General features: G+C 37.1%; 2 protein-coding genes across 2 annotated transcripts in view; one reads left to right on the forward strand and one right to left on the reverse strand.

Moving 5' to 3' along the window:
- PIDD1 (p53-induced death domain protein 1) overlaps positions 1 to 5,346 on the reverse strand; it is a 28,005-nt gene extending 22,659 nt beyond the window's left edge. The window contains exons 1-2 of the mRNA XM_032231823.1: positions 4,627 to 5,346; positions 1,350 to 1,702 (exon numbers count right to left, since the gene is read on the reverse strand). Coding sequence (XP_032087714.1) covers positions 1,350 to 1,614 — 265 coding nt within the window. The 5' untranslated portion in view covers positions 1,615 to 1,702; positions 4,627 to 5,346. The remainder of the gene's footprint in view (positions 1 to 1,349; positions 1,703 to 4,626) is intronic.
- A 595-nt stretch (positions 5,347 to 5,941) lies between these two features.
- RPLP2 (ribosomal protein lateral stalk subunit P2) lies at positions 5,942 to 14,692 on the forward strand. Its single transcript, XM_032221415.1, has 5 exons — positions 5,942 to 6,049; positions 7,150 to 7,273; positions 9,746 to 9,794; positions 13,946 to 14,038; positions 14,578 to 14,692. The coding sequence occupies exons 2-5, from the start codon at positions 7,151 to 7,153 to the stop codon at positions 14,652 to 14,654; spliced, it is 342 nt and encodes a 113-aa protein (XP_032077306.1). The 5' UTR covers positions 5,942 to 6,049; position 7,150; the 3' UTR covers positions 14,655 to 14,692.
- Positions 14,693 to 16,070: the final 1,378 nt, after the last annotated feature.

The following is a 16,070-nucleotide window of genomic DNA, read 5'->3' on the forward strand; positions in this document are numbered from 1 at the left end:
TGTTGGGGCCTCTTGGTCCATTAACTCTTGAATAGCTCTCTAATGATACAATTTACTAAACTGCAAATTACTGAAGCTTCCAAATGAAAAGAGGAAGCTATTTGGTTTATATTCAGCATTAATTCACTATTAATACATATACCGTGTTTCCCCGAAAATAAGATCGGGTCTTATTTTCTTTTGAACCTTGAAATAAGCACTTGGCCATATGTTCAGGGAGGTCTTATTGTTTTTGTGGTGATGGAGGCAGCGAGCGTGATCACCTCATGACTGCTGCTGTGTTGCAATATTTTGGGGGAGGGCTTATTTTAGCACATGTGCTCAAAAGCCCGATTGGGCTTATTATCTGGGGAGGTCTTATTTTCGGGGAAACAGAGTATTAATAACACACTATATTTCTAAGGGGTTGTTTTTAGCGATTTACATAACACGCAAAAGTATTCGGACATTATACATATGACTGAGTTGTATGACACTGACTTTAATAGGATATCACATATGCAGATTTAATTTGTACATAATCTGTGCAGAAATAACAGTATAGCTCTCTGAATATACATTCAGAATTAAGATCTAATGATTGCCACAACCTTACTTTAGGGAAAATAGGATAAAGATTCCAGACTTAATTAAATATTGAAATCTCCTCTGCAAAAATGAATGTGGAGGGGAATTAAGTAAGATACATTGTGTTTAAAGAACAGCATCAAATATCATCTACTGTGCTTTTATAAACATAAATACCCCTCCCTGCTAAGCAACATTATTGAAAATATTGGTGGTTTTATGCAATGAAAGCTGTAAAAAGACAAAAAATGAGAAAAAATAGGTCTTCCATAACAGTATAGAAATTTTACACAACTGTTAAAATGAGTTGAATATGTTGCATGATTGTAAAATCAAGATTCATAAAAACTTTGGGAGGACAGAAATCAGGGGAATCAGCTCCATTGATTTCGTATTTTTGCATGCTCTCGTTGTGAAAGCATCTGTATTTGACAGAAATGTTATCACAAACTGCAACCTTCTATCACAGAACCTCCATTATTGCAGTGGTAATCCATGCCAGCCAAAAAAAAATTAGCAGAAAATTGGGTGTATGTGTGTTTCCCATTGAAGAATGCTAAGGCTGCAAGCTTTCCCATCATTATTTGCAAGTAAGCCACTTTTAAGGAGTGTAAAGTAAAGGCAGACGCTTCCTGCCACATAACTGTGAAGGAAACTGGTACAAGACCATTCCTAGAAGCTACAGGAAAATGAATCAAACCGTCAGGACAGAAGAAGAAATTATGGAAGAGCACATTAGAAGCAGGCAGCTGAACAAAGGGGACAGATAAACGTGCAGTTACCTTTGAGCACAAGAGATTTCAAGCCCCTTAAAGCAGGAAGGCTGCTCAGGGTAGAAGTGATAAGGTCCTCGTTGCAGTTCAGCCTCAAGAACTCCACCTGTTCTACTTCTTCTCTCCTGCTCTCCAGCAGCTTGAGGAACAAGCGGCAGCTCTCAGGATAGACATCCAGGTTTAATCGGTTGCCAGCCAAATAGGAAATAGAAAATGCCTCAGCCTCCAAAGTGCCCTCCCCTGGAGGGTACCCAGGCTCTGGCAGTCCTGCCATCTTCTGGTTTTATATCACTATGGGTTATGCATGTTCTGACTTGCCAATGGTACTACAAATCATTAAAGATGGAAGAATGAGGCAGCCTCTGGGGAAAAAAGACGGGAAGAACATGAAAACAGTTTAGGAAATTATAGAATTGCACAATTAGTCTGGTGAAGAAAGCCACAGAGATTGCACCTGAGCAAGATGTCACTGACAAAAGCTGTCTTCCAGGACTCATTTATTCAAGCACACATTTTTCAAGTGATAATTGCTTTTAACACTAAAATAAGGAATTTCTTGTGGGCAAGAAATTATTGGATATTTCAAGCTTCCAGTGCTTTAAGTAATGTCTGCCTAATAGTCACACAGCCAAATCTTGTATAAATAATCTTCTTGAACAGCTGAGGAACTGATAGGGCAATTAGCTATAAGAAATACTTTTTAAAAAGATAAGGTGTAGTTTTTCTCTTACTAACAAGATTTCTATCCCAACTATGACGCATGTGTCCGCACTGCTGTCTTTTATCACATTTCTCTTTTATGTTAGAGCAAAGAATAATCTTGTCACCAAATGGTGCCAGGATGAATTTAGCAAATTAATACAATTACATATTGCACACTATATTGCATACTATAGAGCTGTGATAGCGAACTATGGCACACATGCCCGTTCCTCTTCCGGGTTTCTGGTGCGCATGCTTGCGCAATGATCAGATGGCCTTCGTGCTTGTGGCAGTGACGGAAACTGGAAGATCTGGTCTTCCGTTTTCCGGCGTGAGCATATGCACTGGCCAGCTGAACATGGAACCTGCATGGACACTTGTAACCAGAAGACTAGCTGGCCGGCGTGCATGCTGGAAACCGGAGGTTCATTTTTACGCGTGTGCATGTGTGCTGGGCAGCTTCTCTTCCGGGTTGTGGCCCAGATGAGCACGCAAGGTCCCTTTTCAGCACTCATTGCCAAAAAGGTTCACCATCATTGCTATAGAGCCAGTTTGGTCTAGTGCAGTGGGTCTCAACCTTCCTAATGCCGTGACCCTTTAATACAGTTCCTCATGTTGTGGTGACCTCCAACCATAAAATTATTTTATGTGTTCCATATTTTTTTGAAAATATGTGATTTCCGATGGTCTTAGGCGACCCCTGTGAAAGGGTTGTTCGACCCCCAAAGGGGTCCCGACTCACAGGTTGAGAACCACTGGTCTAGTGGTTAAAGCACTAGGCTAGAAAACAGGAGACTATAGGTTCCATACTGTCTTAGCCATGTAAGTCGGTTGGGTGACATTATCTCTCAGGCCATGATGTCAAGCTTAGGCAATATGCTGGATGGTGAATTCGTGTTGTAACCAATGGATCAATGCTAGGTTGATCCTTTAAAAAATGGAACCTGAATTGGTGTGAAAATGCTAGGAATGAAAAAAAAAGGCATATACAGATAGCCCTTGACTTTTGATCACAAGTGGGACCCAAATTTCCTTTGCTAAGCAAAGTGGTTGTAAAATAAGTTGTAACCAATTTTATCTTTTTTGCCACAATCGTGAAGCGAATCACTGTAGTTAAGTGAATAATGTGGTTGTTGTGTGAATCCAACTTCCTCATTGGTTGCTTGTTGGAAGCTGGCCGGGAAGGTCGGAAGGGATAATCACTTAGCTTTGGACGCTGCAATTGTTGTATGTACATGCTGGTTGCCAAACACTGGGAATTTTGATCACATTACCACGGGGCTGCTGCCATGTCAGAAATATTTGGACAGATCAGGTTATGCCGTTGTAATTTTCAACAGTTGCTAAATGAATGATTGTAAATCAAGGATTACCTGTAATATAACGTATATTTACTGAACAAGTCTTAGTTTCTTGTGATGTGTCTCAAGTTTGCACATCACTAAAGCCGCAATTCCTTTTGTATATGATTTATTATTCCCTTTGCCAAGCATTAGTTTCTTCTTCCATCAAACAGTTTTGGAAAATGTTAAGAAAAAAAGCCCCAAAGCCTCAGTTATTTATGGACTGCAAATTAGTATATTTAATCTAAAACAGCCAGTTTAGTGTACCAGCACAGTTTTAGTCCTATTTTAACCACAAAGAGAGCTGGGTAATCTTGGACCAGTCCAAGGCATTTCGGAAAAATCTTGTCAAGAAAGCCCCAGGGACTTCTCCAGGCAGTTGCCATGAGTTAAAACTTCATTGAAGAAACAACAAAAACTAAGACCCCTTTTACAAGTTCTTGCTTATTCATTACATAAATATACTTCCTGCTTTTTATTTTGACATCCTTTCTCAACCTGGTGCCTTCAGACTCACTGGGAATACCAGGAACAGGCCAGAATCAGGAAGTTGGGAATTCAGGGAAGCATAAGCTACAATCAGAGCCAAAGATGAAAGAAGACAAGGCAGCTTTCCCTTAGTGAGATCCTCCGAAGAGGTTAATAGAAGGGATGAAAGGCAACGCCGAGGGCAGAAGAAGCAAAGACAGCAGGGAGGCAGCCTGGTTACTTTCTCCGGTCTTTAGAAGGCTTCCGACTCTCAGATTCAATTATTTAGTCAGATTCAATCATTTAGTGTTATCCGCATACAACTCTGAAATACGTTTTTGCTCTTGTAAAATGCAGCTTTGGGGAAAAAAACATAACCGCAAGAGCTGCTAGCGTGAGCATTTCCAGCCGTTGGTTCTGGAGTGGGCTCCGGTTTTGAGAAGAGAAGTGCTGGCAGGTATGGTGCCTTCCATAAATTCATGTTTTTGTTTTTGATTTGTTTTACCCTAAGGCGAAGCAACTAGATTTTTATTAATTTATTTTGTAATAACGTTCTAAGAAAGGGGTGGGGGAAGAGAAACCTTGCAACTTTGGAAGAAGTTTGCAGGAAGCAGGCGGAAAAGTTGCCCGGAAAAAGAAGTATGGTGAAAAAGGCGTCCAGTTCCGTATAGAAAAGAGGCTTTAACAGAAATTTCCATTCGGATTAGCAGTCCCTCCGATTGAACAATCCCGTTCAATTCTCACTGGCAAAAAAAAAAAAAAAATCATCTTACCCAGCAAGGTCATTTTGTTGTTCTTTTGAAGCCATTTCGTCCCGCTGTTGCTTAAAAAGAAGCCACGCTACTTTTAGTGGAGGAAAATATGCGTGCTCACGGTGCGGAACCACGGCGGTCTATCGTCTGACTTTTGCCCATCGCCGCGGACAGAAGCCTCATTTTTTCTCAAGACTCGGGAGCTTTTTTGTTAAAGGAAGAGCTGCCCCCGTTCTTTCCCTGCATTCACAAGTCTTCTCACCCTGGCAAACTAAGGGTTACTGCGTTTTAACGCACAGTGGAAGGAAGCAGTTAATTTGCATGCCAAGGATCTGGTTAAGTGAATTCTACAACCATCTGCTTTTTTGCCAACAAAACTTAGCTGGTGTGAGAATTGATACTTTTGCTTTTCCAGGCTACGCAATGGCGAGTTAATTATGTTGCGATGTGTGCGTCAGAAAGGATTTCAGATTTATTGTTATTAAAATAAATCCTAAGGATTCTGGACACTTTAAAAAACAAAAATCATCAAACATAAAGAAGAAACTCACTGCAACCACTCTTCAATATAATACACGCTGAACTTTTTGACTAAAACCATTTCCTCACAACCAGGAAGTCTGATCATTGTTGAAAATAAGTCATAAAACGATATGGAGGGCATTTTTGTTCAATTCTACCCTATATTTAAAAATAAAAACCAAACTTCTTGATTTTTTTTCCAAATCAGGGCACTTAAAGACTGTTGATGTCAATATCTTGTAGGGGAGAAAAGCCTCTTGCACTTTTCTGGAATTTTGCACATCTTTGTCACTGAACATTGCCAGAATTTCTGAACGGATCTGGTTGACTGCTCTAATATGCGCAAAGTTCAAAAAACCTTTTAACAGAACCATAAGGTTATTCCTGTGTTAAGACAAAAAGTAGGTCGAAACTAGATGCATTCAGCCATTACAATAGGAAGGCTTTCTTCCACTTTCCCTACATAAGCAGCTGATAATTTTTAAAATATGCAGCCTGTGATTCCGGACATATTGAAGCCTATTAATAATAGAAGCTAAGCAATGATCAAGTTAATAGGTTTAGGATTCAGATCATTTCAGGTTAGCGACATTCAAATATTTCATTTCCACCAGTTCAAATTATATAAAACCTCTCACTAGCAGACCCCGCCTACCGGCTCGGGGACAACTATACAAACCCCGCCCATGCAGGCGCCGGTCTCGCCGTTTGAAGACTCGCGTTTCAATTGGCGGAACGCCTTCGAAGCGTCAAGCTAGCTATGTGACCTCGGATTGGTTGCTTTTTGGGCCCAATGTGAGAGCCGATTGTTGCGGCGCAGGGAAGAACCTTACTCTGTAGGCTCCGCCCTTTCTTTTTGGCTGTCGCCGTGTTAAGGAGCGCGCGGTCTGAGGCCTGGCCTTTGCGCCGACAACGCGGGGAAGTAAGTAATGGCTGGCTCGAAGTCGGCCCCTCCGTGGCCGTGGTGTACTCACAAGACACGTGGGGATTCAGGGCTTTGTTCCGCTGACGGAGAATATATCTGCGGGAGAAAGGCCGAGGAATGTAGCTTAGGCCTGGGTGGAGTGGGGGTGACATGGCGGCCATGTGCTTCTCGTATTGGCGTGAGGAACCGGATGGCATAATCACGGCGGTCTATGAAATAACAAGAATAAGATACAGTACAAAGGAAGATTAAGACACTGGGTTTATACGATACTCGAAAATAGGATATTAAAACACGGACTTTTGGAAAAATAAGTTAAAGCAAAAGGCCTGAAGAAATCTAAAAAGTGGGACCAGTTTTTAAAGGAAAGTTTGTATAAGGCTGTGCTTCACCCATCAGGATCTGTACTTTTTCCTCTTTGAGGGAGAGACAGTTACCCCAAAATACTTTGAAAAATAGAACCTCCACTTTAAAAGCCAGGCCCTTTACAGAGTTTAAACTGATTTAAATATTGTATCTAGACCAACTTTTTCAAGCAGCTAGTCTTTAAATGTGGTCGAGTATAATTTGTATTGTCCTTAGCATAGTCATAAAAGACAATATAGATCAGTACTGCCTTTTCCAGTATTCTTCCTTTGAACTTGCGTTGCTCAATTTTTATTTTATAGCTGGTAAGGTAGATGTTGAACTAATCTAGTTTTTTATACTAATAATGAACCGTGGCTTTCTAAGTTCAATATTCTTTTACATACCTGTTTATGTGATTCTTTAAAAATAGAAAGTGATAATATCAGTATTAACAAAATAACACGCTATACTTATCTTCCAGGATGTTGGGTTTTTACTGCATAAAATTCCCAATCTTTAATTTTTAATATCCATACATGGAGGAGACTGAACCGGAAAGGTTGGCTTAGCCTTAGATCATACACACTTCATGCAAAATGACTAGGGTTGGATTTTCAGTATGAGTACAATCAGAATTATGAGAGTGGTGTATATGTTCTTCAGGAAATTGAGACAGTCTAGTCTTTGTCCTAGATTTAAGAAATATATGTTGCTGTTCAACACACAGATGTTTGCTTTTCTCTTCACAGAATGCGTTACGTTGCAGCTTACCTTCTTGCTGTCCTTGGTGGCAATGAATCTCCAAGCTCAAAAGATTTGAAGAAAATTCTTGATAGTGTAGGCATTGAGACAGATGATGAACGTGTGAATAAGGTGAGAGTAAATACATAATACATGTATTATTCCTGTTTGTTTTTCTTGGCCATTATTCAGAGACATATGTAACACCTATTTTGTAAGTGCAATCTTCACAGTTATCAAGTGGATGACATGAAGGCTTACAACATGTGTTCCTCATAGCTCTTGAAGCCATCACACTTTAATTGACTTCCACTATTCTGAACTACTGATTTGGAGTAATTGAGATATAATGCTATGTGTATTGTTGCAATGGATTAAATATTATCTTCCTGTGTCTTGGAATGAAATATTAGGCCTAATTTCCTTTTACTAGAATTGTATGTACGTGAACAAAAACAAAACAAAAAAAGCTTAGGTAGCCTATTCATATCAGGTGCTTGGATATAGGGTAGTTTTTAATTCCTTTGAGTTTAGTTAAAGCCATTTCCAGGTAGATGAAATAGGTTGAGGAAATTTTCTTCTCTTACTCTTACGTTTCAGGCTAGACCCTGTAAACTACAAATGCCTTCTCCAAAGAGCAGTCCAGAGTAACAATAACTATCCCTCCATGAAACAAGATGGAGCTGGTTTTGTTACTTGGCACTGTGAAAACTTTCCTTTTCCTAAAGGTGGGAGAATTCATGAAAACTTAAGAGATCAATACTTACATCCCATACATAGCCAGTGATAGCTACTTCTGTAATATCCCATAAGTTCATTTAAGTCTTATTTAAATGCAGTGATTTAATTTCCCTCTATGCCTTGTTATATAAAAATACTTCAATTTCTGTTTTGAAATCTATGTACTTAGTATTGTGCTTTAATATTACTAAAAGGTGATCATTGGAATTAGTTAATTTGTTTGAGGTATTCACCATCAGTTGAGACTCCATCAGTTATAAGAACAAAGCAGAGTTAAAGACTGAATAAATATAAAATGTCCAATATACATATTATAACCAGTGTAGTGGCCATCCACTATTACCCAAATTCAAAGGCACATTAGAATGGGATGATGATAAATCTTACGGAATATGCTTGGAAGGATGCTGCCAAATGTGACCCAAGAGGGAGCTTGTTGCAGTACATGGGTGCTATTACTAAAAAGTCCTGCCAAAGTACTTTAAGGTTAAGTACAATTTCAATATTACATAATGCATCCAAGGGAGATGATAAGGTTATTGTGGCACAGTGCAGCTGTCCCAGGTTGACACACTAAAGACCAGTTATTTTTTATATTTGTATTTATAATACAGGACAAATGGCATGTAAACAATTTGCTTAGTCTTAATTAGTAAACAGTTGTATATTTTTATTCAATAATTATCTATTTTTCCAACTGATTATATCATGTAAAAATAGATTTGCAAATAAGACACTTTCCTTTGATGCTTTGATTCAGAAGCCATTGAAAGAAGCCATATTTGTCTTGCTGTTACTCTGCTTCAAAGTGTTCAGGCTAAATTGTTACTGTCCATTAAATTGGAATGTTTAATTGAATAAGCTAGTCTTCACTTACCAGCAGCCCTGTTTAGCAACCATTTAAGGTTACAAGGGTGGTGAAAAAGTAACTTTACAATCAATCATATTTACAACCACTAGCCCACATGCCTTACAACTGTTGTCCAACAAGCAAAATCAGTGACAAAAGTGTTACATGATGTTTTGTTTACAGTGGTTTTAGTTGTAGCTACTGAGCAAGTAGTCTCCAAATTGCAATATCAATTTAATTTTTTTAAAATTCCAGAAAAAAATTGTTGCTTAAAGTTTAAAAATTGTTTTAAAACTACAGTTTGTTTACATGTGTGCTGTAATGTTTCCAGGGTAGATTGTACCACTGAACTCTCTATCCCTGAGTTGTTTTTGTTTATTGGAAGTTACCAAACTGAAGGTCAGAAGGCTCTTAAAACTTTTGGAAATATGTGCATGCTTTTGTATAAGATACCATTTTTTTATTCATACATTTTACCATTTTTCTTATATATGCCAGTTTCACCACCTCTTGCTGATGAATGCTCTTCTCTGAAGTAGCAATGAATTATTTAACTAAACTTTATTATGGAATGTAGTTTAGATAGCCAAAAGTAACATAGATATTGCATGCTTTCAGGAGAGTACAGGGAATGATAATATTTAATGTTTAGATTTGGACAAATAGGATATAGTTCTGTAGAAATATCTTTGAAAAAGAAGAAACAGTGGATAGAACCTGTTGCTTATTTTGATAACTGTGAGTTATCCTCCTTTATGTTTGTTTAGATTTTTATGCCACATTTTTAATATATAGAATAATGCAATAAACATATCTAATCCCTCTGTTTCCTATTTTCCCACAATAACTCTCTGAGGTAGACTGAGAATGACTAGTCCAAAGTCATCTAGTCAGTTTTTATTCCTAAAGTAGGCCTAGAACTCAATGTCCTGATTTCTAGGCCAGCACCTTCACCACTACCTCAAACTAGCTGCTTAGCTGTTAAATTAACTCTGTAATTTTATTTTCTACAGGTAATTAGTGAATTAAATGGGAAAAATATTGAAGATGTCATTGCCCAAGGTGAGATCATTTATTACGTTTCTATACTGTGTTTCTTTTGAATGTTAAATAGTTTTTCTGTTGTTTATCCTTCCAAAGACATCTTTGCAAAACCGGCTATGATAAGCAATAGCAATAGCAATAGTTAGGCTTATATACCGCTTCATAGGGCTTTCAGCCCTCTCTAAGCGGTTTACAGAGTCAGCATATTGCCCCCAACAACAATCTGGGTCCTCATTTTACCCACCTTGGAAGGATGGAAGGCTGAGTCAACCTTGAGCCTGGTGGGATTTGAACAGCCAAACTGCTGAACTGCAGTCAGCTGAAGTAGCCTGCAGTGCTGCATTTAACCACTGCGCCACCTCCGCTCTTAAGCAATAGTGATTGGCCTCAAATCATCCAATGAGTTTCCAGATCATTTGGCGAATCAAAAATGGGTCTCCACAGTCCAGCTTGGGGCATATACAGGTAGTCCTTGAGTTATAACAGTGACTGTTCAAAGTTACAACGGCACTGAAAAAAGTGACTTAGGACCATTTTTCACACACAGGACCATTGCAGCATCCCCATGGTCATGTGATTTACATTAGGATGCTTGACAACTGACTCACATTTATGGCAGTTGCAATGCCCCAGGATCACCCATTACAACCTTCACAAGCAAAGTCAACTGGGAAACCAGATTCACTTAACCACGTTACTAACTTAACAACTGCAGTGATTCACTTAACAAATGTGGGAAGAGAAGTTATAAAATGGGGCAAAACTCATTTAATAAATTTCTCATTTAGCAACATAAATTTTGGATTCAGTTGTGGTCGTAGGTTGAGAACTACCTATAATGCAAAATGTATTGATGGAGTTTAATTTTAGAATGTAGCCAAAGGCCCTTTAAAAGAGAGGTCATTTCAATATTCAACCGTATTTAGCTTGAATATTACATGTATTTACAGGTGGTCCTTGATTTACAGCCACAATTTATCCCAAACTTTCTGTTACTGAGAATGAAGTGAGCTTTGTCCCATATTACAACCTTTCTTTCCACAGCTGTTAAGTAAATCACTGAAGTTAGTAGCATGGTTGTCAAGTGAATGAGACTTCCTCATTGACTTTGCTTGTTACAAGGTTGTAAAAGATGATCACATGATCACTGCAACCATAAATGAGTCAGTTGCCAACTGTCTTAATTTTGATCATGTTATCACAGGGATGCTGAAATGGTCAAGTCACTTTTTTCAGTTATGTAAGTTCAAACTAAATGAACTGATTACTCCCTGTATTTAAAGTATAATTTGGCAGAGTAAATGACATCAAAGGGTGAAGCTGTTTATCAATCACCTTGTTAAAGCCTTATCCCATGTCATTTATTTTCTCTGCCTGAAAATAGGAAATCAACATCCTTTCTGACATGTTATCTGACATCAAGAAAAGTGATTCGATTAATGCACATCATCTCCCTTTGGGAAAATCATGGACTCGACTGAGAGGCAAAGGACAATCATTCTACTGTTTTTGTAGAATCATTGATAAAATTTGTAGTTGTTGATTTCATACATTGTCCCTTTTCCTTGAGTGGAAAGATAGACAGGAAAATTAGCTGATCCTGATGTTAATGTTTATAAATATCATTTTGGCTGCTTATATCCTCTGATTTCTCCTTGAGAAAGAACAAAAGCATGGGGAAAAAACAACACAAGGAAATCCTGCAAAACCACTAGCATAATTTTCTTGTGTCTGCAATATTTAGGAGGAAGGGTGTGTAATCCTTGGTTGGGATTCTGCAATCAAAATAGGCCCCAGAGCATTTTCAGTGCATGCATGTTGCACTGGGGGACAATTGCATTCTGTTTATGTATCATACATGAAATGGGTCCATCCTAATTCTCACAGGCTTATACTGTTACCTGATGGGCTTCGCTGGTGGACTACATTAACTTAGAGGAACCCTCTTAAAAACAGATAACATGCTGATCTGTTTATCTAGAGGATGTACTCAACAGATTACTAGAAAAAATGAGCTTTTATTTTAAAAACTAAACTAATGGTTAATTATTGGAATGCAAGTCATTCAAAGGAAAGTTTTATTCTCATAACATTTATTCAGCATCCTCTGCTGTACAAAGGCCTGTGGTTTGTTGCTGGCTTCACCCTACTCTAGGCCTAATAACCTTCACATAAAGGATTTGAAGCTTTCAAAGTATCTACTTAATAATCCTTTCATCTTTCTCTGCTATTTCATTTTGTGAGGTGCCTCTCGCTGTTATTTTCTTTATGTTTCATCATCTGGAGTATGTATTTAATTTTAATATATTTTTCATGTACATTTTTGCTTTTATACTGCAGTTACACTGCTTTTTCGCCACGCTCCTCCTTGATAATTTTGCTTTTTGAAAATGCATTCCACCACTGTTTTCTGATTCCAGATTCCTAAAACATGCTGTTTATTTCCATTTCCTTTAATTTCTTTTTTACAGTTAAATGAACCTTATCTCCTGAGGCTTTCCTCACATGTCCTTATCCTTAAGTTCATCCATAATTGCTAAAAACAAGTAGCAAAAATGTTACTTAATGTTCTTCTGGATCACCTGCAGCTGACTTATTTTGTCAAAGTTGCAGCCACTAGGGAAATTACTTCTGCCTTGTAACCTAGTTTCTGCATATCCCTGAAAATGTATTCTGCTATTTTGAAATGTCTGTCCTTTATAATGAAATTGTTCTTAGCTTGTCTTTATTGTTTGTTCGAAATATCTATTGAGGACAAAATCTCCACCCATCTCTGGGGATTCTTAGGTTTTCATGGTACTCTTCACATGCCCATTTGAACACTTGACATCTATTTTTTTAACCTCTCACTTAAATTGAAAGGAATTTGCTAATACACATACCCTATATTCAACACAGTATTCTTTGTTCAATATTTTGATTCAGCTTTCTATGCTCTAGTTATCACCTTTTTAATTATTCAATTTCTGTAGCTGCCAATCTCAATGACTTTGGGCCGCCTACAATTCAAAAATTATTCAATTAAAGCAATAAGAACATTTTAAAAACAATTCGAAAACATCCAAAATAAATTTGTACCTTCCCTAATTATTCTTCCATCCTATTCAGAATTCATATTCTTACTCTTTAAGCTCAGTGCACAGCCAGGCCTTTATCACTCTATGAAAGGCTGGCAAATCAGAGTCCTCTGAATCCAGGGGGTATGCTATTCATGGATTGTGTCCTTCTACTTTCTCTTCTACTTAAGGAATCTACCCACTTAAGCAGCATTATCTGTCCCTTTTTAAATAACCTTTCTGCAGGGAATTATGCCCTTGAATATTTGCATGGATGACAACCTGTACTTCCTGTAAAATTTGACTTGGTCTTTATTCTCTTTGCAAACCTGAAATACATGTACTATGATGGGAATATTTTACAGCATTGATTATACTGAATGAAACAGTAGCATAATAAAATAATTGCTGTGTCATTAGCTACTTGATTATATCAGTGTATTTAGGTTTGTCTTTAGGAAGATTAACACAACAAACAGAGTGATTAATACTTAATGTTTTGTTCTATCTGTTCTGAGTAAGTGCTTAACTATATCTAAATTATATTCTTTTTAATAAGACATGTTTACTTTTGGAGCCTGAAAACATTATGGAACACTTTAGATATGTATTCCTAGAAATAGAGAATAGGCATTTTGCCCATGTCAATGTGCTTCTGAAAGCCAAAACCATCTCATTGCTCGCAAGGGAAATATTGTATTTCTAACTTCCCTAGAACTATTGGCATTAATCTGTAGGAAATCTTAGTATCTCAGGGGCCCATCCATCATGTTACTTGGGACTCTGCCAGTTATAAGCTTGGCCTTGTGTTGCTACTGCAAATGAATAAATCACAGTAGAGGAAAAACTTATCTACTACTAGTCTAGGTCTGATAAGCCATAAGGATGCTGAGTAGCCTATTAGTTGCAAAGTTCATTGTTCACTTTCCATCATTGTCATAAATAAGCTGAAGTAGCACAAGGGAAGGGAATATGGAATCAAGCTGAGAAAGGAATGGTAGAAGTGCAGAAAATTTAATTGTTTTGCAGCTCATTGTCTTCAGGTGTTAGTTTCACTTTTGCCTGGCAAGTTTTACATGCAATATGTCATCTTTCTGGTTTGTTCTCCTCTAGGTAACAGCAAGCTTGCTAGCATGCCAGCTGGTGGGGCTGTAGCGGTTTCCTCAGGGCCTGCTGCTCCAGCTGGAGGGCCTGCACCAGCTGCTGGTAAGTATAATTTATCGTGAAAACAAATGTTTTGAGTAGGCAAACTTCAAGCTGAAGTTATCTTCCACAAATAAAGTCTTTTTGAAGTTTACCGAGCAGTAAAACAGCCTGTTACCTATCTAGCCTATTAAATGCCCTTATTACATTTAAAGACAAACACGAATAGTTCTATATAAAAAGATGCTAATCTCTGAAAAGTTGTTCTATCAGCAATTCTATGAGATGAAATATTTCAGCAGTTTAAGTTGCTCACTTTTAATTATACTTCATTTTGAAATTATACTGTAGATATTCAGCCATTTCTATTATTCCTTTATTGGTGCATAATTAAAAAGCAGATAAATTCATATACAATACATTCTGTGCTTGAACTTAATCCTGTCAGCAAATCCATCTTCTAGCTTGGTACATTTTTAAAAATCCTAATTATTGCTTATTCTTAATGTCTTACTTCGAAGGGGACTTTACTTAGAATAAATCTATACATTTGTAGCATTTAAAATTCTTGGCTAATTGATTTTATCCACTTGTCTTTTCAGCAGAAGAAAAGAAAGAAGAAAAGAAAGAGGAGTCTGAAGAATCTGATGATGATATGGGTTTTGGATTATTTGACTAAAATTAAGAGTTAGTCTGTAATAAATATTTTTCAAAGATTTTGCATTGTATTGTTAATTTATAAGCTTGGTTAATATTGTTTCAAAAGTTGGACCTGCCCAAAAGAAATCAGGATATTTTTGTGTATTCATTATGATGAGTTTTGAATATTTTGTCACTTTTTAAAGCTTATGATCATTTTGAAACTTACAATGCTTTCTAGTAAAAATTAAGCCCTTACATTTGTAACATAATTTACCTTGAGTTTATATACTACAAAACTACTTGCATAAGATCATCAGTTAATTGGGTTCTCTCGGAATTCAACCATGGATTATGGTTCACCATGGTTGGCTTGACATATTTTATTAAGCTAGAACCAAGCTACATTATAGTTTTTGATTTTTGAATTGGTGTTTGGAATATCTCAATTATACAATATCTTCTAGCTGACCTTCAAACACTTAATACTGTCAGTCCATGATAAATACTGTCAGTCCCTGATAAACTCTTCCCTTTTATGGACTAGATCTTGTTTGCTGCCAGTTTCAAAAAGCCCTTATGTGGCCATATGACAGAAGTTTGTATTGCTATCCTACCAGCTTGTTTTAATAATCTCATAATGTAAATGGATAGAGTAGGGGTAGTCAACCTTTTTATACCTACCGCCCACTTTTGTATCTTGTTAGTAGTAAAATTTTCTAACTGCCCACTGGTTCCACAGTAATGGTGATTTATATAGTAGGGAAGTAACTTTACTTTATAAAATTTATAAAGCAGAGTTACAGCAAACCCCTACCGCCCACCATGAAAGCTGGAATGCCCACTAGTGGGCGGTAGGGACCAGGTTGACTACCACTGGGATAGAAGATGTGCTAACTTGAACAAAGTAAGAGCTAATATAATTGACCTCATAGGATTGTTCTGGGGAAAAATAGGAAGGATAATTAGATATTAGCTATTTATGTGCTATGTGCATTCAATTACTGTGGTTTGTACACCATAGTTTATAATTAAAATATTTACACGATATTTAAATTGTAAACAGAATTACTTTTTCCTATTGTATTTAAATATTCCAGGAACCTGCATGGAAAGCTTATTTCGATTACAGCATTCCTTTGTGAGGCACTGGTTTTCTGGGATTATTTTCTGAATTGCAAATATATTTTATTCCAACAGATCATCTAATTTTGAGGTATATTCTCAACAATTTTATAAAGACATTTTTTCCTGTAAAGGATTCTCATGTTCATATTTAATTAGCTTAAATGTAATTGATATAAGAATCTAGATTTTTTTAAAATAATTATTAAAATAGTTACTCTAAGATAGCCTTGAGGTTTCCATACAGTAAAAATGTATTGGGATTTAATAAGACAAAGGGCCCATTAGATAGTAAACAAGCCATTCCTTAAGAATACAAAATCTAGAATAG

This window comes from Thamnophis elegans, chromosome 1 (assembly GCF_009769535.1).
Source record: "Thamnophis elegans isolate rThaEle1 chromosome 1, rThaEle1.pri, whole genome shotgun sequence".
NCBI classification, from domain to species: Eukaryota; Metazoa; Chordata; class Lepidosauria; order Squamata; family Colubridae; genus Thamnophis; species Thamnophis elegans.